Genomic DNA, 20,819 nt, shown 5'->3' on the forward strand with positions numbered 1-20,819 from the left:
CTTAAGAAAAAAAATTTTTTTTTGTAGTTGTAGATGGACAGAATGCTTTTATTTATTTATTTTTATGTGGTACTAAGGATCGAACCCAGAGCCTCATACATGCTAAGCAAGCGTTTTGCCACTGAGCTACAGCCCCAGCCCCCAACCCAGGCCTTTTTTGATATTTTATTTAGAAAGAATGTCTTGCTGAGTTGCTTAGGGCCTCGATAAGTTGCTGAGGCTGGCTTTGAACTTATGATCCTCCTGCCTCAGCCTTTCAAGCCACTGGGATTGCAGGCGTGCGCCACCTGGTTTGCCTTTTTTTTGCTTAATGGTATGCCTTACAGCTCTCTGGGAGGTGGTAGAATAGATCTTCCTCATCCTTTCAAGCTGCTGTGGAATATTCCAGCCTGCAGTTGTACCACAGTTTATCTCACTAGTTTCTGGCTGGTGGGCATTTGGTTCTGTCTATTTTTTTCACCATTAAAAACACGGTGGCAGGAGATGCCTCACAGGGAATTGTCCTGTACATGCCTGTGTATGTCTCTTAAGTGAAAGTGGGATGATGGGTCTGACGTTGCTCTTGGCAGATTGTCTTGTAACCCACCTGGGCTGGCAGAGTGCTCGCCTAGCAATGTGTGAGGCACTGGGTTTGATCTTCAGTACCACATAAAAATACACATAAAAATAAGCGAAATAAAGGTATGAAGAAAAAAAAAGTCAGATCACCTGATGGAACATTGTAGGAAAGTGCCTATTGCAACGCTGGGTATTATTGGTAATTTAAAATTTTAATCTAATTTTATTTTAGACACAGGGTCTCACTAAGTTTCCCAGGCTGGCCTCTAACTTGTGATCCTCCTGCCTCAGCCTCTTAAGTAGCTGGGATTACAGGTGTGCATCACCCCACCTGGCTCCTGCTTAATTTTTGTTTGTTTGTTTCTTTTCTGCTCTGGGGATTGAACCAATGGGGCATCTACCATTGAGCTACATACCCAGCCCTTTTTTAAATTTCAAGACAGAATCTTGGTAAATTGAGGAGACTGGACTCAAACTTGCAGTCTTCTTGTCTCAGCATCCCCTGAGTGGCAGGAATTATAAGTGTGCTAATTTTTGATGTTGTGTGGGGTGAATAATTTGTCTCCTGTTGGTGGTTTGAAATATAGCAGTCCTGCTTATCCAAGGTTTCATTTGTGTGTGTGTGTGTGTGTGGTCTTAGTTACTTGTGGTCAACCAGAATACAAAAATATTAAATGGAAAATGCCAGAAATAAATAATTCATAAATTTTATATGTGCACGCGTCTGTGTGAGGAAATCTCCCAGGATGTGGAACTAATTGTCTAGTCTGGACATTAGTCATTTGTTTGTTGTGTCCATGCCATATATGCTGCACTCCTGTCACTCACCAACCAGAGCCGTTACAGGGTCGAGTTAGTGTCCCCAGGTTCAGGAATACACTGGAGGTCTTGTACTGTACCCTGGGAACACGGCGGGAGCCCTGCAGTCTGTGACTCACCTGCAGGCCCAGTTCTCATTGCCCACCTCCGTGTCTTTCAGCCTGGCCGCCCCACCTCGGTCTCCACCATGAACGGGCCCACTCTGCAGCCTTCCTCGACCTCCTCCACGCCCTTGGCCTCCTCCGCCTCTCTGCCTGCAGCGGCGACCCCGTCCCCCCGGGGCTGGAGCGAGTTCTGCGAGCTGCACGCGGTGGCCGCCGCCCGCGAGCTGGCCCGCCAGTACTGGCTCTTCGCCCGCGAGCACCCGCACCAGGCGCCGCTGCGCGCTGAGCTCGTGTCGCTGCAGTTCACCGACCTCTTCCAGCGATACTTCTGCCGTGAGGTGCGCGAGGCGCGCGAGGCCCGGGCGCCCGGGCGCGACTACCGTGAGACGGGCCGCGGATCCCCCACCAAGGCCGAGGCGCCCGCGGCCGAGCCGGGCCCCGGCCCCGGCCCCGGCCCCGTCGCCCCCGCGCTGCCCAAGGCCCGCAGCTCGGAGGAGCTGGCCTCGCCGCGGCCGCCCGGCTCCTGCTCCCTCCAGCACCTGCGCCGCAGCCTGCGCTTCATCTTCCGCCGCCGGTCGGCTGGGGAGCTGCCTGCCGCCGCGTCTGGGGAGCTGGCCGAGGCCCCCGCCAGGCCCGGCCTGGCCAGGAAGCTGCTGCCCTGGAGCTTGGCCCGGGAGCCGCCGCCTGAGGCCCTCAAGGAGGCGGCGCTGCGCTACAGCCTGGCGGACGAGGCGTCCATGGACAGTGGCGCGCGCTGGCAGCGCGGGAGGCTGGCGCTGCGCCGTGCCGAGGGCCCCGACGGCGGCCCCGACCGCGTGCTGGAGCTCTTCGACCCGCCCAAGGTAAGTCCCAGCCAGCCTGCCGCCGCTGGTGACAGGGGAGGGTGGGAGCCCCCTGCAGGTGGCTGAGTGCCCAGAGGAAGGTCTAACTAGGAGCCGTCTCCTTTGATTCGCTTTTTGGCGACGCTGCGGGCTGAACCAGGCCTCCTGCGTGCTAGGCAAGCGCTCTGTCTCCCACTGCATCCCCAGCCCGTTTAATTTTGAGTCGGGGTCTCGCTAGATTGCGCGGGCTGGCCTGGAACTTGCGGTTCTCCTGCTGCTGATGGGCTGGCATTTCAGGCTTCTGTCGTTTTGGGTTAGCGAGAAGGACGCAGGGGAAATGCCATGCTGGCACCTGTGTTGATATATATGTTTGTCCTAAGTCAGGGGCCAGCCCTGGCGGCGTTTGCCTCTTTGTGCAGGATGGTGCCAGATGCCACATGAGGTTTAGCTATTGTCCCTCCTTAGGCGCCGCCTGGCCGTTTGACGTTTTTGGTGTTCAGGTCAAGGATTCCATTGGGTGTCAGGGATACCTTTCGTGGTTCACGTGTGGGGTGGTGGCAGCTCGGCCCAAAGTCCTTGAAAATTCTGACTGAGCTGACAGTGACAAATAAGTGTATTATTTCAAGAGGTTTCAGCGCTGATTCCTTAGCACCCCCTGTGTTTGTCCATGACTTATTTTTCTTCCCAGTATTAAAACCTTGTCCTTTTCCTTGGACCCAACTGAACTCCTACGTGTAGGGTGAGCGCAGTCCTGAGGGCCTGGGTTGCCTGGTGGCTGACCGCCGTTCTTTGCCAGATGCATTCTGGATCTGTGGGAACAAGTGGTGCTGGGTGCTAGGGGAAGCTACGGGAAGAAAAAGCCCAGAATTACAAACAGCAAATTGTGTTCTAAAGGAAAAGCAGCGAAGTTTCTGGGGGGGATACAGAGGGGCCCAGTTTGGAGGGCCCTCACATGTGCGGTGACCTGTTTAAATAATTGTGGTGTAGCCCACGTGTGCTGAGGTCCCTGAGTATGTCTAAGTGTGCACCCAAGGAACCCAGCACAGGCTCCCTGTGCCTCCTCCATACTAGCACTTGCACCCCACAGCCGCAGTGCCACTGCAGTGAGCTGAGCACTGCCTGCAGTTCCTTGGAGGGATGTCTGCTGTGATTTCTCCTGGGGATCCGTGCACTAAGTGCTTGCTTAACTTTGGGGAAAATCTGGCAGTTTCTTGTCGCAGCTGCGCTGCTGCGTTCTGGCAGTCCTAGAGGAGTGTCCCTGGTTGTGGGCCTGGTCAGCACTTGGAGTTGGAGCCCTCAGTTGCCATTCTCCAGGGGAACCGAGTCTTAACGTGGATTTAATTTGCATTCCCTGAAGACCATCCATGTTTGTGGGCCATTGAATTTAGTCTTTTATGAAGGGACTCTGGTTTTCATTGTCTGTCTTTCCTTTACTTACTGATTTGTAAGGATTTCGCATGTTTATTTCTATATTGTGTGTGTGCTGGAGATTGCATCCTAAGCATCGCAGGCTGCCATTTCACCAGCGGAAGTTCTTAATTTTAGTGAACTCTGGTTTATCAACTGTTTCCTTTATGGTTACTGCTTTTTGTGTCCTGCTTAAGAAATCTTTGCCCTCTGGGGTCCTGAAGACATTTTCTTGCCTTTTCTTCTGGAGACCTTGTTTTTGGGCCTCCTCCCATATTGGACTGGGAGCTGTCTGGACTGGGTTTTGTGTGTGGTGGGGCCACCCTTGTCCTCTCTCACCTATGAAAACCTGGCTGCTCCTCCCCGCGAAATGTGCTCCTGTGGTTTCCTCTCCTATTGGACTGCAGTGCCCCCTGGCCTAATGCAGTGTCCATCTCTGGAGATGTGCTTCCAGGCTGTATTTTGTCCCATTGCTTATGTGTCTGTCCTGCCAACACCACATTGTCTTAATTGCCAAAGTTTTATCAAGAGTCTTTTTTTTTTTTAAGAGGATCTCACTAACTTGCTGAGGCTGGCCTCGGACTTGTGATCCTCCTGCTTCAGCCTCCTGAGTCGCTGAGATCACAGACATGTGCCTACATGCTCTACTTGCTTGGTGTCTTGAGATGTGACTGTAGACTGAACTCAGATCCAGGCAGAAGTAAAAACCTGGGCAAAGTCCCTGAGGTAGGAAAGTGTTCAGTGTGTTTGGAAGGAAGAACAAGGAAAGAGCCAGTGTGGTAGAGGGAAGCAGGGCAGCTCTGTGGGTGGAAAATTGTCTTCCAGACACCACTGGAAGCTTCAGGAAAAGGCAGGGCGGGTAAAAACTGTTTTCTTGTTGTTCATAATGAAGCTTGAGGCCACAGAAGGCAAGGACTGGGCCCCAGACCTGGTTGTACCTGTCTGTCTGTGGTGGGGTCCCGTTCCCCATCCACTTCCCTCTGGAAAGCAGCTTCGGTTTAACATAAGCCATCTGGACACCAGCTGCCTGAGTCGGAGGGACCCAGCCTGCATGAATCGGCTTCCTCCCCAGCCCCGGGCCTCAGGCTGGTCCCCACGCAGGGCTGGGAGTGAGCCTGAGCCCCTGGACTGGGTGGTGCTCAGGGCTATGTCCTCGTTGTGTTGTGCTGTGGTTTGTTGTGGTGACGACCTGGGGCTGAGAGCACCGCTTCATTTCCAGAGCTACTTTGGGCCATCAAAGTAGCCGAAGGTGGGCCTCGTCACATTCCCCAGGGTTCTGCCTCACTAGAGCAGCCAGGGCATGGGAGGTTGACTGGTCATTGTCGTCTTGCCCAAGCCACCTGGGTCTCTGACCCAGATGGGTTGGTGGGTGTCACCTGTGAGGCGAGAAGCCCTGGCTCTTCTCTAGCACAGCTGCCCAGTTAGCAGCTTCCCACAGCTTCCGGCTGTGTGGAGCAGTCGGACATTCCCGAGTGTTCCCCAGGGATTCAGAGCTTTGGTCTCTGGGCCAAGGATGCCAAGACCACAAGTCTTGCCTGCGCCTGCCAGTTGGTCAGCCTTGACCTCTGACCGTAGTGTTGGCCATGGCAGCAGCACTGTGTAGGAGGTGGGGGTTGGCATCCAGCTGGTGGGGGGGGGGGCTGAGTGCTTAGCTTTGTATTTGCACCTGAACTCATCACTTACACGGTGTCCTGTGGGGGAGGGAACAGATGCCACCATGGTGGAGGCCCCTGCTGCTTGGAGCAGGAAGGGCCTGGAGCACCAGGACTGTGAGAGGGTGCTGCCCACCTGTGTCTCGGACTTCGCCTGGCAGAGGCTCCTGGGGCAGCCTCCCCCAGAGGGTCCCAGCTCTGCCTCTGGCCAGCTGACCCTGACTCCACTCGGAGTCTCAGTCTGAAGTAAAGGTGGCAACAACAGCCCCTCAGGGTCACTGTGAGGGGTGTGATGGGAGCGAGCTCCATTTTAGTGGGTATGTGCATCGGAGGGCTACAGCCCTGCTCAGGGGCTTGGAGGAGGGTTGTAGCTATTTCCAAAAGTCAGAAAACAGGCAGAGAAGTCTCAGACTTCCTCTGGTTTCAGTGTATCCCTGTAGGTGGGCAAAAGCTGGGCAGTTTCTCCTGCTGAGTTCAGGTTCTGGGCAGGGGGTGGCTTCTGCTGAGGGATGGTCAGCAAAGCCTTCTCTGAGAGATGCAGTTAAAGTCTAGGTGGGGAAATGGCAAATGCAAAGGTCTGGGGTGGACACGAACTAGGTGACTTCAGGAATAATCGGGCACCCAGGGTGCCGCAGTCCGGCTGCAGCAAAATAACCGGGGGGTGACGAGGAACTTGTGTAGATTGATACAGCAGGAGTGGGAGCCGTTTATTGTAGGACAGGAGGGGAATATATACATTCCACACAGCTTATCTTAATTAACATAAACTAGATACAGCAGTCAACCAATAAGGAATCTCCACACTTAATGGCTCCCTGGCGTTACTTCACAAACCACTCCCTCTGGCAAAATGCCAGGCACCATCTTGACTTGTTTACAGACCCTAACACAGGGGTTGGAGTATATGGAGCAAGAAGGGATGACACTGGAGAAGGGTAGGCCTTCTTGGTCATGATGAGGACTCTAGGTTTTATGCTAAGGGTGTGGGTACAACCAGGGCTAAGACACTTTCCAGGGCTACTTAGTGGTGGCAGTGGCCCAGAGGGACTCTCCAGAGTAACCTGTGGCCTGTTGGTACCAGGCTGGCCTGGTTTTTCTCCTGGAAGACCCTCGAGTTTCCATGCCCCCTGATCCTGCAGTCCCTCCTTCTCTGGCAGGTCTGGGCCTGGGATGGACCAGGATAGGCAGTGTGTGCTTGTGACCTTGACTGTGCCCAGTGTGCATCAGCACTGCCCCAGACACCAGGACCCTCCCATGAGGCAGAGCTTACTGACTCATCGAACAGATGAGGAAACTGAGGCTGAGAGGCATAAAGAGAAGCGAGCTCTAGGTCTTGCAGCTAAGGAGATCTGCACCTGAGGCGCCCTTATCCCCAGCTCCCTGTTGAACCAGCTCTGATTGACAGAGAGGCAGGACAGCTCCTGCCAGGGCAGCTAAAGGTGCCACCTCACTTGGTATTAAAAGGAAAATAGGGAATTGGGTCAGTTGCTGTTTTAGTCAGCTTGGTTTCACCATGACCAAAGTATATGACAAGTTATTTGGGACTCATGGTTTCAGAGGTCTCTGTCCACAGACGGCCGACTCCATTGCTCTGGGCCCATGGTGAGGCAGCACTTCATGGCGGAGGGCCCAGCATGGGGAAGCTGCTCAGCTCATGGCAGCCAGGAAGCAGATAGGGGAGGGATCTGCAGGGAAGATGGATCCTTCCAGGGCACAATCTAGAGACCCGCCTCCTCCAGCCACGCCCCACTTGCCTACACTTACCACCCAGAATATCCCTGCATTGACAGGAGCTTTCGGGGGGGACACCTTATATTTAAGGTATATATATGCCAATATTTAAGAAGATGAAACGCAGAGATTCCACACAAGAATCCAGGTGTCCCGGGGCTGGGGATGTGGCTCAAGCGGTAGCGCACTCACCTGGCATGCGTGCGGCCCCGGTTCGATCCTCAGCACCACATACAAACAAAGATGTTGTGTCTGCCGAAGACTAATAAATAAATGTTAAAAATTAAAAAAAAAAAACAGAATCCAGGTGTCTGGCTCCTCTTATATACTCAGTGGACCTGGCATCTGTGGGAGGGTCCCTGTTGGCCTGGCCTGAGCCACTGCAGGGTAGGGGCTGGATCAGGCCACTGGGCTAGATCAGGCTACTGGGCTGGGGTGCTGGCCTTGGTGCATGTCCTCCCTGGGAGCCAGGGGCCCATTTCAGATGGAGCAGAATGGTGTCTTGGGCCTCAGTCCCCTCATATGCCCAGGCCTGGGTTGGCCACGGTGGTCTCGGAGTCTGCCAGCTGGGATGGCCCTGGAGGCCGAGTCTCAGTCTTCCTTATGTGTCTAGCAGGACAGTGATAGAGCCCAGCTCCTCTTAGGAACGCCTGCTCAGCCAGCGTTAGTGGGTGCCTTATCCACCAGGCCCTTGCTCACCTGCTTCAGGTAGTCTTTTTGGCAGCCCTGTGGCACCCATTCACAGATGGGGACCCTCTGGCTGAGCAAGGTCTGCTCGAGGGCCTGCAGCTTGTGAGTGGCCGAGGGAGGCTGGAACCTGGGCAGCTGAGGGCCCTCACAAGGGCCCTTCCTGGCCGGGTTCCCTGTTTTGGGCTCTCAGAGCAGGAAAAACTCCTGTGGCCATGTCCTCGGCCACCAGTTGACAAATGGGAAGAGGGGCCCTCATCAGGAATGCCCAGGACCTGGTGGACCCAGCACACTCTGTGTGTCTCTCAGTGTCCCTCCTGGAAGGAGGTGGCAGCTCCTAGACCTTCACCTGCACAGTGGGCCTGGGGAACTCCTAAGAGGAGGCAGCCTTGGGGACAGTGTGGCTCAGAGCCATCCCCCACTGCTCCTTGTGTGCCAGCTTCCTTGGGCAGGAGGACATGAGGCGTCACTAGGCTGCAGCAAGGAGCCGTCATGGTTCCTGCTTGCGGGCTTGTTGTCCTGGGGGAGAAAGCCCTGCCTGGTGGCGTCGAGCAGCTTGGGCCTGCCATCTTGGGGCCAGGGCTCGGCCTCTCTGATCCTGGGCTCTTTGGTGGCCTGTTGGGCCAGAAGGGGCAGAGCCAGGCGGGATGGCCCTCGTGCCCTGAATCCTGTGCAGCAAAGCCAGCAAAACGCACTAGAGGGCCAGCGTCGGCCTCCAGACGGTTTGCCCCTGCTGCAGCTCCTGGCGCACCTGCCCCAGGGACGAGGAAACTAAGGCTCCAAGGCCAGAGGAGCAGACAGGCCAGGGCCTGGGTGGAGCCAGGGAGGTGCCTCTGCCACCCTGCCTCGCCTGTGGGAGAGAGGAAGCAGAAGGAAGGGCGGTCCACCGCAGGGGCCTGGCCATTTCCTCTCCAAGGCGGGAGCACAGGGGGCCGAGGAGGCCAGGCTGCAGGAAGCTGTGGGCAGGGGCCGCCTGTGGTGCTCAGGCCTGGGTTCCAGTCCTGTTTCTGCCCCGTCCATGCTGCGGCCCTTGGGAAAGACAACACGGTGCCCTCTCTGCTTGGGTCCCCAAGCAAAATCAGAAGAAAGGCCCCACTGCAGAATTAGCCAAGCTGCTGCCCTGCGGGGGCCTGGAGCACCAACACCCTCGGGGCTTGGTGACAATGACCACAGCAGCTCTTTGTTTTCCATGTTACAGACACTATATTTGACACATCCACGGAATCCTCACCACAGACCTTGGGAGCAGGGACCCACCCACCATCTCACAGACAGGAAACTTGAGGCCCTGAGAGGTGGAGACTTGTTTAAGACCACACAGGAGCCAGAAAAGGGGTTCCACATGGGCTCACCAAGGCACCAAGGGCTGGGTTTGTGTTAAGGCCCCCAATATAGGTGGAGAAAGTGCCCCTCTCTCCCCCAGTTTCAGGCTGGGTGAGTCTGCATAGCACCCACATACACCACTGGACAGACGGGGGCTTAAGAGGCCAGTGCTCCCCAGTCCCATCTCCTTGGAGTAGGCCAGAGGCAGAAAGTCCCCAGGGGAAAGAAGGGATCCTGCCCTCTCCCTGCCTTGGGCTGCTGTGTGACCCAAGCAGGTGCCTGCCCCTCTCAGAGCTCTGAAGTGGGTGATCAGGGGCTTGAACCAGGCTTTCCAGGACTGGTGGGAGGGAGGAGGTAGGCAGGGCTCCAATGGCCCCAGATGCGCACAGCAGCCCAGCTGCCCCCATTGGGGTTCCGTGCAAAATCGTTTTTGGAAGAGTGCTTTGGCGTTTAGAAGAAACCCCAGCCACACTGAAACCACGGGCAGATGGTATCGAGGCGCTTCCTTTCAGCTCAAATTCTATGAATCTGCAGACTAGAAGGTGCCCAAGTCCACAGGGAGGGTGTTAGCCAGGAGGATTATCATCACCATCCTGCCTCGTTGGCCGGTTCCCGCTCCCACCCAGTTCCATGGGCTTTTGGTTTTGTATCTGTGTATTTGGGGAGGTGAGGCTGTGGGCTGGGTGGTGGGGTAGCTGCAGAGGATGATAGACATTGCTGAATTCAGATCTTGGCTCTTGTGCCCTTGCTGTGTGGCACTAGGTTGAGAATTTGGCCTCTCTGAACCTCAGTTTCTCATTATGGAAAAATGGGATGTCAGTGCTTTCCTTGCTGAGTTGTTTTGAACCCAAAACAGACTATGGGATGGCGTGGCATGATGTGCTCCCACCTGAGGGGTGGAAGAAGGGGCTCACTGCATTGAAGGCCTGGGCGTCCTCCCCTCCAGGCACCCGCTGGCAGGCGCCGTGGAAATCCCCCGCCCACCCTGTGAATGGAAAAGGAAACCAAAGGCACGAGAAGGTCTCCGCGCTGAGGCCCTTGCGGGCGGGGAGCAGGGCTTCCTCCCCCAAAGCAGGAGGGGCCGTCTCAGCTTCCTTTCTGGGGCCCCTGCACCCTCTTTCTGACCTCCTCTCCAAGCTGGGAAGAGGCCACAGGAGCTGCTGAGCACTGGGTCTGCCCCTGGGACCCGTGGATGAGGGCCACTTGGCCTGGGGACTCACCTACAGGGCTGCTGCCTGGACCCTGTCACAGTACATGGCCCTTGCCCAGGTGTCCCTGCTAGGCCTGATGGTGTTTGAAGTCCATGTGGGGACTGGGCAGAAGAGATGTTTTTCTAGGGAACCCTCTAGAACCGGGGCCTGTGTTGTCCCCTTCAAAAGCTGTGTGTCATTTAGGAAACTGACCTACCTGGGCCTCCACGTCTGTCTGGTTTTTCAGTTAACAAAACTCAGATGAAATTATAAAAGTAACTGAATAACCCTGCCATCCCACTGCCCAAGAGACCCGGCATTGCCATTTAGGCAGATGTCCTTGTACTCTGTTATTGTCACCTCTGCCCCAGTGGTGATTCCTTAGGGCTCACTCTCCCCCTGGCTGCACTGCCTTGGTGCCCGTGGAGCCCAGGCCTGGCCCCGCCCCCTCCTGCTGTCATCACCTGGTGCTCCCCTCTCCCCCCACAGGAACCTCTTTTGCATTCCCAGGTCTTTTTAAAACATTGGCTGCCCCAGTGATGAGCTGGCAGAGAAGGGCCGGGAGGGGTTCTCCCTTCCCTTATTGTCAGGACCCATTTCAGACATTTCTGCTGGATGCAGACGCCCTGAACATTCTGCACAGGAATCTTGGATCCCTTCTCTGATTGTTCTCTGAGGTGACATTCCTGGCAGGGGAGGCCCCGGACAAGTGTGATGCTCTCCAGTCGCAGCTTTATGAGCATTCACACACCACAAGATCCCTCATTTAGAGGGGTTCAACCCCCATCGTATTCTAATTTTAGAACATTTTCATCATTTCAGAAAGAAACCTTTTACCCCACCCCCAATCCTCCCTCTCCCAGGCCCTGGAACCACTGCCTGCTTTTTCTCTGTAGATTTGTCTACTTTAGGTGTCCCGTGTAAATGGGATTGCAGTATATGTGGTCTTCTGCATCTGGCTTAGTTTACTAAGTACTGTGTTTTCCAAGATTTGTGTGTGTGTGTGTGTGTGTGAGAGAGAGAGAGAGAGAGAGAGAGAGAGAGAGAGAGAGAGAGAGAGAGATGGATCAGTATTTTCTTTTTGGACAAAAGAAATTCTTTTTCAGCTGGCTTGGAACTGGTGACCCTCCTGCCTCAGCCTGTACTGGAGGGGTCATGGGCGAGAGCAGTGCAGGTTTCCTCGTGGTTTGACATGCCTCCCGGGGCTGATGAAGTTGAGCACCTCCTCATGTGCTTAGGAAGGCTCTGTGTGCGGCGCGTAGTGTCAGCATCAAACCCAGGGTCCTGTGGGTAACAGGCTGCACCCCAGCCTGTCATTAGCCATTTCTAATGCTTCTGATGAGTCTTTTTCAAGTGGTTTCCAGAAAGGTCATACTCACCTAATCACTATCCGTGCAGCAGTGCGTTTTATTTATATATTTATTTTTGGGTACCAGGGATGAATTCAGGGACACTCGACCACTGAGCCACATTCCCCACCCCTATTCTGTATTTTCTTAGAGACAGGGTCTCACTGAGTTAGCTTAAGCGCCTCGCTAAATTGTTGAGGCTGGCTTTGAACTCATGATCCTCCTGCCTCTGCCTCCCGAGCTGCTGGGATTACAGGCATGTGCCACTGTGCCTGGCCACTGGGTTTTATTTTTAATAACTTGACCAACTTCTCAGTGAAAAGTACTTTACTTACCTTGTTTGGATTATAAGTGACTGACCATCCCTCCCCTTTTAAAAAAAAATTGAGCTCTAATTCCCATATCATAAACTGTATTTGCTTCAAGTGTATAATATACAACCACCACCACTAATCTAGAGCACTTCCCCGACCCTAGAAAGAATTCCCTTGCCTGCCAGTAGTCAGTTCAATCAGTCCCCTCTCCCACAGTCTCTGGTAGCCTCTGATCTACTTTCTGTCCCCGTGGACTTTGGACGCTTCTCGGTCATATGCACTTTTCACACCTTACCAGGTCATTTGCTTTTGCTTGCTCTTCTGCACAGCCTGCCCTTTTCTTGCTGGTTTGCGAGTACTCTTTCACATGTCATGGGTATTATTAGCTAGTTCTGTCATGGTTACAAACATTTCCTAATTTCTCATTTCACTTTTCAATTTTGTCCCTGAGTTCCTTGGCCTATTGAGGTTTGTTAAGGTAGTGAAAATGCAGGCATTGATCTTTATGGTTTCATTCTCTGCTTTTTCTGCTTAGAAATGCCCTCCCTACCAAGGGACCAGATGAGTAATTCTTTAAGTTTTATTCCAGTCTTTTTCCTTTTTTGCTACCAGGAATCGAACCCAGGGGGTACCTAGTCACTGAGGCACATTCCCAGCCCATTTTTTATTTTATTTTGAGATCGGGTCTCGTTTGGGCCTTGCTAAGTTGCTGAGGCTGGCTTTGAACTTGTGATCCTACTGCCTCAGCCTCCCGAGCCACTGAGATCACAGGCATGTGCCACCATACCCAGAGCTCCTTTTTCCTTTCTTAATCCAACTGGTCTTCATTCATAGTGGCTGGTGTGATTCCCACGGTTTTGTAGTGTCAGGAATGCTGTGTCAAGGCCTGCACACCGTAGTAAGTGCTCAGTAAACTGGAGCTGGAGTAGAGGGAGGAGAATGTGGGCTTTCCTGCTGCTCTGCGGGGCTTGGGGGAGTCGCACAGCGGAGCTTCCCCCCACTTCCCCCTACCCTGGCTCCAGGGGCTCTCGCTTTCACCTCTCCTTCTGAATCATCATTCTTCGAAGGCAGCCACCAGGGGCCGCGGGCTTCTGGGCATACTGGTGGTGACAGTCCCCTCCTCTTGGTACTCTCCCCTCCTAGGCTGGTGATGGGTTGTCTGTTGTTGCTTAACCACAGCTTTTCCACCCTTGCTGGTACTGAGCAGATTTGGAGGTGCGTCCTGGGGCAGGGCGTCCCTCAGCTGGTCATGCTGTATCTGGTTGGACAGTATGGCTCCCTTGGGCCCTGATACCCACCTGGGGCCTAAACATGATATGGCTGTGGGACCAAGCCCTGCTTGGCAGCTGGTAGCCCGGGATGCCTGGACCTGGAGAGGCCTACAGCTGCTCATGAGCAAAGGTGCAGCCCAGTTACTTGGCCTGGCCATAGCGGGTACAGGATGTGGTCATCCAAGGTGGGGCCCATGGCAGAGGGTTTGTGGTTGGCAACGCTGGCCAGCGGGGGTTTTGCTGGCTATACTCAGGGCTGTCCTGGTGTTCTGGGGACACTGGTGGGGGACTGACTGAGGCACAGTAAACAGGCTCACAGCCTTTTGCATGTTCCAGGGGCCCTATGTCCTTGGCCTAGCCTGAGGAGCACCCTCCACTTCTCCCTGTGTGACAAGGAGCAGGCCAAGGCACCAGGCTCCCCTGTTCCTTCTGCCCAGGGAGGGAAAGCATGGGGTTTCCAGGAGCGGTCGCACTATGTTGACCTGAGACAGGAGCTGTGCCCCTTCCTACGGGTGGCATGGGAATTGGCCAGGACACCCCATCTAGGAGGGACGCAGACTGGCTCTGTGTCTGGGGGCTTTCTCAGGAATCTGCTCCAGCTTTTGAGAGGGGCTTTGTGTCCCTGTCCATGTTACTGTGTGGGGTAATTTGCCTGAGGGGGCTTTATCTTCCTGTACTATAGATTCTTTCGGGTATGGAGGGACCCTCATGGGACTGAGGGGAGCTTGCTCAGGGGGTGGGGCTTTAGACACACCTGCAGCTCCCATCTGGGTCACCCCCCATGTGCCTTGATCCAAGTGTCTTGAGCTAATAATTACTCCACACAGGTCTCACTGGGGAGGGGGAGGGATGTGTGTCCTGCCACCATCCCTTTACTTGGTCACTCAGTGTGAGATGGGTGCCACCTGCAGGGAGAGGGGGGAATCCCACAAGCAGGGGGATTTAGGAGCATCTTGCAGCATCTGGCTCTGCTCTTTCTGGCTGCATAGGCCTCTCCGTCTGGCACTGGGCCTTTCTAGGAAAGGAGACGCTGTTCCCTGCTCCTACATGGGAGGGGAGGCTGGAGATGTCGCCATGGGGACCCCTATGGATGCAGCCTGTACTGAGGGAGCAGCTGACTCACGACTCACAATAGGCGCCCAGGAGGGTGTGCTGCCATCCAGAAAGGAGCAATAAGAGTTGTATAGCTCAGTTGACAGAGTGCTCGCCTCGCATGTAAGGCCCTGGGTCCAATCCCCAGCACTGCAAAAAAAAAAAAAAAAAGAAAGGAGGAGCGAGGACTTACTTGCTCAGGTCACTAGAGCAAAACATGGCTGCAGCAGGCACCTGAAGAGCCTGTGAGGCTGGGACCAGGCTTGGGGTCCTGGCTGGGGACAAGGCAAAGCAGCCCGTGGCCCTTGGCCAACACTGCGTACTGCGTCAGCTTCTGGAATGGCTCACAGCCTTCAGCTCATCCCAAAAGGAGCAGGGAACAGGAGAGGTGAGCTATCCCCACAGCCCCACCTCACCCCTGCTGCCCACATGCACGGGCAAGCTTCCTGCACCTCCCTGGGGCCTGGCTGGGAGCATGGCCTCCCCACCTAGAGGGACTCCCAGTCAGCAGAAGGCAGCTGCGTCATCAGGAAACTGGCCTGCCTGATAGCAGGGCACTTGCCATGCCTGGGTGTTGGGGGGGCTCCCTGTGGGATGGAGGTTTTTTCTGCTGAGATGAGCCTCACACAAGCAGTCCCTGATGGTAGGGGACCACCAGGTGGCCGGGTAATGAATGTCCTGTGGGGCTGGGCACGAGGCCAGAGTCCTGGCTCCTCCCTGTCTCCGCCTGCTGTCCACTGCTACAACAGCCGCACCTAAGCCTTTCTTTCCTCTCAGTGCCTCTGCCTTGGCCTTAGGGGGAAGCACGGGAAGTCCCATCCTGCCCCTCTCCTCAGCCTGCCCATAGTGGCTGGAAGTTGTCCCCATCACTCAGCTGTAGTCCCCACCTGGGCAAGCCGGCCCCACTGATCCCTAGCACCCAAGATGCTTTGGCATTCCAAGGATGAATGAATCCTTGTTGTAGAAAGTGAGCACTACCAACCTACCAGGCTCTGGGCTCCGTGCTGAGGATGCCGGGAGGGCAAACACCAAGTCCCCGCAGAGCTCAGAAGAGGAATGAGCGCTGGCATGGACGGCCAGCTAGGGCAAGGCAGCACACAGTGCATGGTGGCAACTGCCATGACACCTGGTCAGGTGAGAAGTGGCCTAGGTTGTGAAGATGCAGGTAGGGGACAGCAGAAGTGACAGCCTGAGTGTCTTGGTCTGTTTCAGGAGCAACAGGGTGGTGTGGCTGGGGTTGGAGAGACTAGGTGAGCTCAAGAAACTGACAAGGGTCAAGGTGAGTGGGCTGTGGGCAAGTTTTGAGCAGGAGATGGGGTGGGAGGTAGTGAAACCTGGATGTCTCCGCGAGTGCGAGTCAGGACAGGTGGCAGTTCATTTTGATGCTGCCTACCTTTTGGGGTGCAGGATGTTACCCGACTCTCCCTCCCCCTTGGACACCCACCATTCTGTGTCAAGGGATTGGCCTGCCAGACCTTCCCCTCCTCCAAGTCTCCTGGGGCTCCCTGGTGCTTGGGGAGGACATGTCCAGCCTCCCTGCTATGCCTCCATTCACTTCCAGAGGTGGCCAGGTCGCAGCACCCTCTCTGAGCCTCTCTCATTTGTGATGTGGGCTCAACGAGGATCACATGAGCTCCCACACATATCTCCAGACACAAGATGGCCCAGGACAGGGAGAGAGTTTTCTCCCTCTTGAATCTGGCTAATTGATATCAAGGATTCCTTTCCTCTGGGACATGTCCTCTGTTAACCTTCTCTTAGAAAATTTTAAACATGTTGGTGGCCTGTGACTCTAAATGTTCTGGAAATCACTGGCGGGCAGTCCCATAATGGCTCTGTCCTCCCATGGCCTGTGCTTGCCAGCCTCTGGGCCTTGCTTTTCCTCCACTTGGTAGAAATTCAGCAAACACAGCCACTTACTTTGCCTGACCCAATGGTGGAGGGAGGCCTCCTGAACCTGGGCGTGCCGGGCAGAGGTGCACTGATGCAGCTGCTCCTGTGCGGAGCCTCTCTGCATCGTTCTTGCAGCCCAGTGTGTCTCCTGGCCAATGCCAGTCCCCTGAGGGCTCTTGTGCACACACAGTATGGCCAGATTCTCATGGGAGGGCAGAGGCATTGTTACCCTATTGCTGAACTGGTGACAAGGCAAGGAGGGGTGTCTGTCCTGCCCAGGACTGGCTGACTCAGACCTTGGGGCAAGGAGGATGCTGTGTGGTGTGCAGATCTAGGGGTTTCTGAGCAGGATTCTGGGTGGCCTTTACCTCTTAGGCTCGATTTCCATGCTATTCACCAGAGACTGGCAAAGGAACCTTGTTTAGGAAGTTTCTTCACCTTGACCCCCTGATATCTTGGTATGGGTGACAATAAAGTCTACAAAAAAAGAGGACAAAGTCCTGGGAATGCTCAATGAGTTCTGCTGTAGGACTTCTCAGTCTTTAACCACCAACTCTTGGAGTTGTCTTAGCTGCTAGGAAGCTCGGAGAAAAACTGCAATACAAAATAGGTTGCTTTTTTATTCCAACCAGTAAGACTGGATTAAGGACTTCCCATGGCAATGCTCATTCATTTATCAGCCATCCATGAAACTGGATCTGGAATTGTCTTTGAGCCTTTTCAAGCTTAATCCAAGACTACTTCCTGCCTGCCTCTAGTCCTGGGTCAGTAGGACCTGCTTGCTGTTACTGAAGGAAGTTGAGGCACCAATTGGCTCCATGCCCAGGTTCTCAGAGGTGGGAGAGCAAGGCTAGTGGAGTGATTCTGGGGCTGTTCTGCTTCATGTCCCAAAGGAGGATTCAGCAGCCCTAGGGGAAATGAGACTGCCAGAGGACTGGTGTGGCCTGAGGACCCCAGTGGGCCAGTTCGGATGTCACATGCTATATAGGGCCTGGCCTTTGGAGGCTGGTGAAATAAAGCCATTGTGAGGGCCCTGCCTGCCCTTGCTCAGCACAGGGTTGTCTGGGACACTTGGACATGGATAGGTGCTGTTCCCCCCCATTCCTTGCTTCCTGTAGAGGGGGAACTAGCAGGCCTGCTTCTCCAAGAGGTCCACATCTGTGTACATTCAGCCACCTGTAGCCTTGTGTAGCCTTCTAACCTTGCTGCGCCAGCCCCCTCATGTCTTATGTGGGCAGCTGGCTGCCAGGTGCTTGACAGACCCCAGTTGTGGTGGCTATGGGAACATGGAAGAATAGAATGCAGCTAATGTGGTAGAAGCTTCTGGAAGGTGCCAAGGCAGCTCTGTGCGGGCCCTGTTCCTCGGTGCACAGGAATCATTTCTCAAGATAGCTTTGAGGTCTAGCAGGTGATGAAGGGTCTGCCTCCAGTGTCAGTGTGTTTCCTGCAGGCAGGCTGGGGGCCCCAGAGCCACCGTGGGAGGAAGAGGGACCCTTTGGTCACTAGGAAAGGGGCATAGCTGTGCACCTGCCTTTTTTACTGCTGTCCCTCTGGGACAAACCCAGGGCTTGGCTGGCTCTAGAAGCAAAATCCATTCTCTATCCGTACACTAGTTATACATGGGCTCAACCCTCCAGCCTGGAAATCTGACAACGCTCATGAGGAGAGTCAGCCCCCAACCCCATTTTCTTTTTTTTTTTGCATGTGGTGCTGGGGATGGAACCCAGGGCTTTGTAAAGTGTTCATGGAGCTGCAATCCTAGCTCCAAAGATGGCTGCACAGCTAACACAATCACAGCCTGGAGGAGGCTGAGTCTCTTGCCCTTTACAGGAAGTGGCAGGGTCAGGGCTGGACCCTAAAAACTAGAGGGCAACATAACTATGAAGTCCAGGAGAAAAGTAGCTGCAGAAATGCAAGCTCCACTGTTGGATCAGTGCCAGAGCTGGTCTGTCTTTCACTTTGAGCGTCACAGCAAAGAAATGGGTCATTCCCACTGGATTGGCCACAGAGATCAGCTTTCTGGATGTGGGCCTGAGCAAAAGTGCTCCCCAGAAGGCAAGATGTGGTGAGTGCCACTCTGCTGCTCACCCCGCAAATGCCTGAAATGGTGCTGCCTGCAGATGGAGCCTAGGGAGCCTGGGCTTGCCCATTACTTCTGTAGTGCAGATGGGCTGCTGCCAGTCCACACACAGGGGCCAGTGCCCTGGGTCCAGCCCCTGGTGTCACATACTATATTAGAACAGGCAGCTTGGTGCTGGCACACTGGCCTGAGTTCTCACTGGGGTGTGCATGTACACGTACGAGAGACAGACACACACACACAGAGCTGTGTGGGAGCTGGGGAAGAACCAGCCAGCGGGCAGGGCCACCGTAGGTAAGGAGGGGGAACCCTCTTTCCCTGGCTTGCCTGCTCAGCAGTCCCTCAGCCCCTGGGGCAGGAAGGGAGGCCCCGTCAGAATGAAACCAGCAGCTCTGCTGTTTAGTCTCAGTGCTTAAAGGAGATTGGGCCCCAAGAGGAACTGAAAGGAAGAGCAGGGCTGTTCCTCTCTGGGCCTGGCCTACTTCCTCCAGTGACGCTGAAGGTGGGGGGAGCCAAAAAGGAGGGATGTGTGCAGACAGTGCCAATTCGGAAGTGTGCATCAATGCCTTACAGCTGGGGCAGGAAGGAAAAGGGGAGTATGAGGAGTGGCCTGCTGTGGGAATGGGGTGAAGAAGCCCCAGTGATGCTGGTCCTGTGGGCCTGGGATTGCTAGTTGTGTGGCTTCTAGCCACTCTCTCTCCCTCACAGCAGTAAGCCCTAGGGTCACTGCTCTTCCTCCCCTGAGACCACCAACCAGGAGCAGGGACTAGTATCTAAACCTGGCTGGCCCTGCCCCCCACTTTCTATCAGCACCCCCTAAAGCGGCAGGCAGGTGGCCAGCCCACTCAGGTGGATTCTTCCAGCACCTTTTGGGTGGAGGTGGCTCTCCTGGCACCAGGAACTTGTTTTTGAGCCTGCCTTCTTGCACCCTCCTCTGCTGGCTTGGCAGGGGCTGTGGTCTTTTCCAGGAGCACCTGGTTGTCTCTTGGCCCCTAGGGAACAAGCCACTGATGAAGGGAGGGAAACCTAGTCAGCTGCCTTGTCCATTACCCACCTCATCTCCGGCTCCTTCTAACCTCTGACCTTCCTCAGGATCAGCCTTATCACAAGAGGTGGGGAGGGGATCTCCCTTCTGAGAAAACCCCAAAAGTGGCTGGCTAGAGCCACCACTCTGAGTGCGAGAGGCCACCTGACAGTCCTGGGAGACAGTGTGGCTCCACAGCTGATTGTAATTTGGGGTGTGATGAGGACGGTGGGCAGAGCTCTGTGTACCACCAGGACAAGGGTGTCAGTTCAGTCAGGTGTCTGAGCTGCGGAGTCCATCGGTCCAGGCAGGCAGGGACGCCTCAGCACAGCATTCTTAGCATCTCAGTGGAAGGTGGTGCTAGCCGTAAGCACTCCACAAACCCTCCAGGGAGCAGCAGACAGCCGTAGGGGAGCGGGGACCTCAGGGAGAAGGCTTGATCGCCCCCTCTTGCTGCCCTAGAGTTCAAAGCCCAAGCTCCAAACAGCCTGCTCCAGCATCCAGGAGGTCCGGCGATGCACACGCCTTGAGATGCCAGACAACCTCTACACCTTTGTGCTGCGGGTGAGTGACGGGGCTTCCACACCAAGGGGGTGATAAGATACTTCTCAGACCTACATAGCTGTCCCTTTCTGCTCTGCCAGGTGAAGGACCGGACAGACATCATCTTTGAGGTGGGAGACGAGCAACAGCTGAATTCGTGGATGGCTGAGCTCTGGGATAGCGCAGGCCGAGGGTGAGGCCCGCCCCTCCACAGCCCACCTGCCCACCCAGACCCACGGGGTCCTTAAGCATGGCCTCTTCTCTGGCAGGCTGGAGAGCACAGATGCAGAACTGCACATTCCCACCATCCCAGAGCGTAGCACGTCCAGCTCCCGGAGGGGAAGCAGAGATTCCTTAAGCCAAGGTAAGTAGGGTCAGGTGCTCCCCTCCTCTTGGTATGCTGAACGTGTGGCACCCACTCAAGTCACCACTAAACCATCTTCTACGTCAGGTGCTTCTCCCGGGGGACTGCTGGACCCAGTCTGCCAGAAAACAGATCACTTCCTGTCCTGCTACCCCTGGTTTCATGGCCCCATCTCCAGAGTGCAGGCGGCCCAGCTGGTGCAGCGGCAGGGTCCTGATGCCCACGGCGTGTTCCTGGTGCGGCAGAGCGAGTCGCGGCGTGGGGAGTACGTGCTCACGTTCAACTTCCAGGGCAGAGCCAAGGTACGGAACAGGGCAGGTGGGGGCTGTGCCAATGCTGTCCCTGGAGCCCAGGGACGATGTGAGCCTGCCTTCCCTGTCCTGCAGCACCTGCGCCTGTCCCTCACGGAGCGAGGCCAGTGCCGAGTGCAACACCTGCACTTTCCCTCAGTGGTGGACATGCTGCATCATTTCCAGCGCTCACCTATCCCACTGGAATGTGGTGCTGCCTGCGACGTCCGGCTGTCCAGCTACGTGGTAGTCGTCTCCCAGCCACCAGGTGTGACAACTAAGGACCCTCGCTGAAGCGGGTGGCTGG

General features: G+C 55.3%; 1 protein-coding gene across 1 annotated transcript in view; it reads left to right on the plus strand.

Moving 5' to 3' along the window:
- The window catches only part of Sh2b3 (SH2B adaptor protein 3), a 32,217-nt gene that overhangs the window by 10,626 nt on the left and 772 nt on the right, over window positions 1-20,819 (plus strand). Inside the window, exons 2-7 of the mRNA XM_027949112.2 lie at window positions 1,538-2,323; window positions 19,778-19,879; window positions 19,960-20,051; window positions 20,128-20,222; window positions 20,310-20,524; window positions 20,609-20,780. Coding sequence (XP_027804913.2) covers window positions 1,565-2,323; window positions 19,778-19,879; window positions 19,960-20,051; window positions 20,128-20,222; window positions 20,310-20,524; window positions 20,609-20,780 — 1,435 coding nt within the window. The 5' untranslated portion in view covers window positions 1,538-1,564. The remainder of the gene's footprint in view (window positions 1-1,537; window positions 2,324-19,777; window positions 19,880-19,959; window positions 20,052-20,127; window positions 20,223-20,309; window positions 20,525-20,608; window positions 20,781-20,819) is intronic.

The sequence above is a fragment of the Marmota flaviventris genome, chromosome 1, assembly GCF_047511675.1.
Source record: "Marmota flaviventris isolate mMarFla1 chromosome 1, mMarFla1.hap1, whole genome shotgun sequence".
In the NCBI taxonomy this organism is placed as follows: Eukaryota; Metazoa; Chordata; class Mammalia; order Rodentia; family Sciuridae; genus Marmota; species Marmota flaviventris.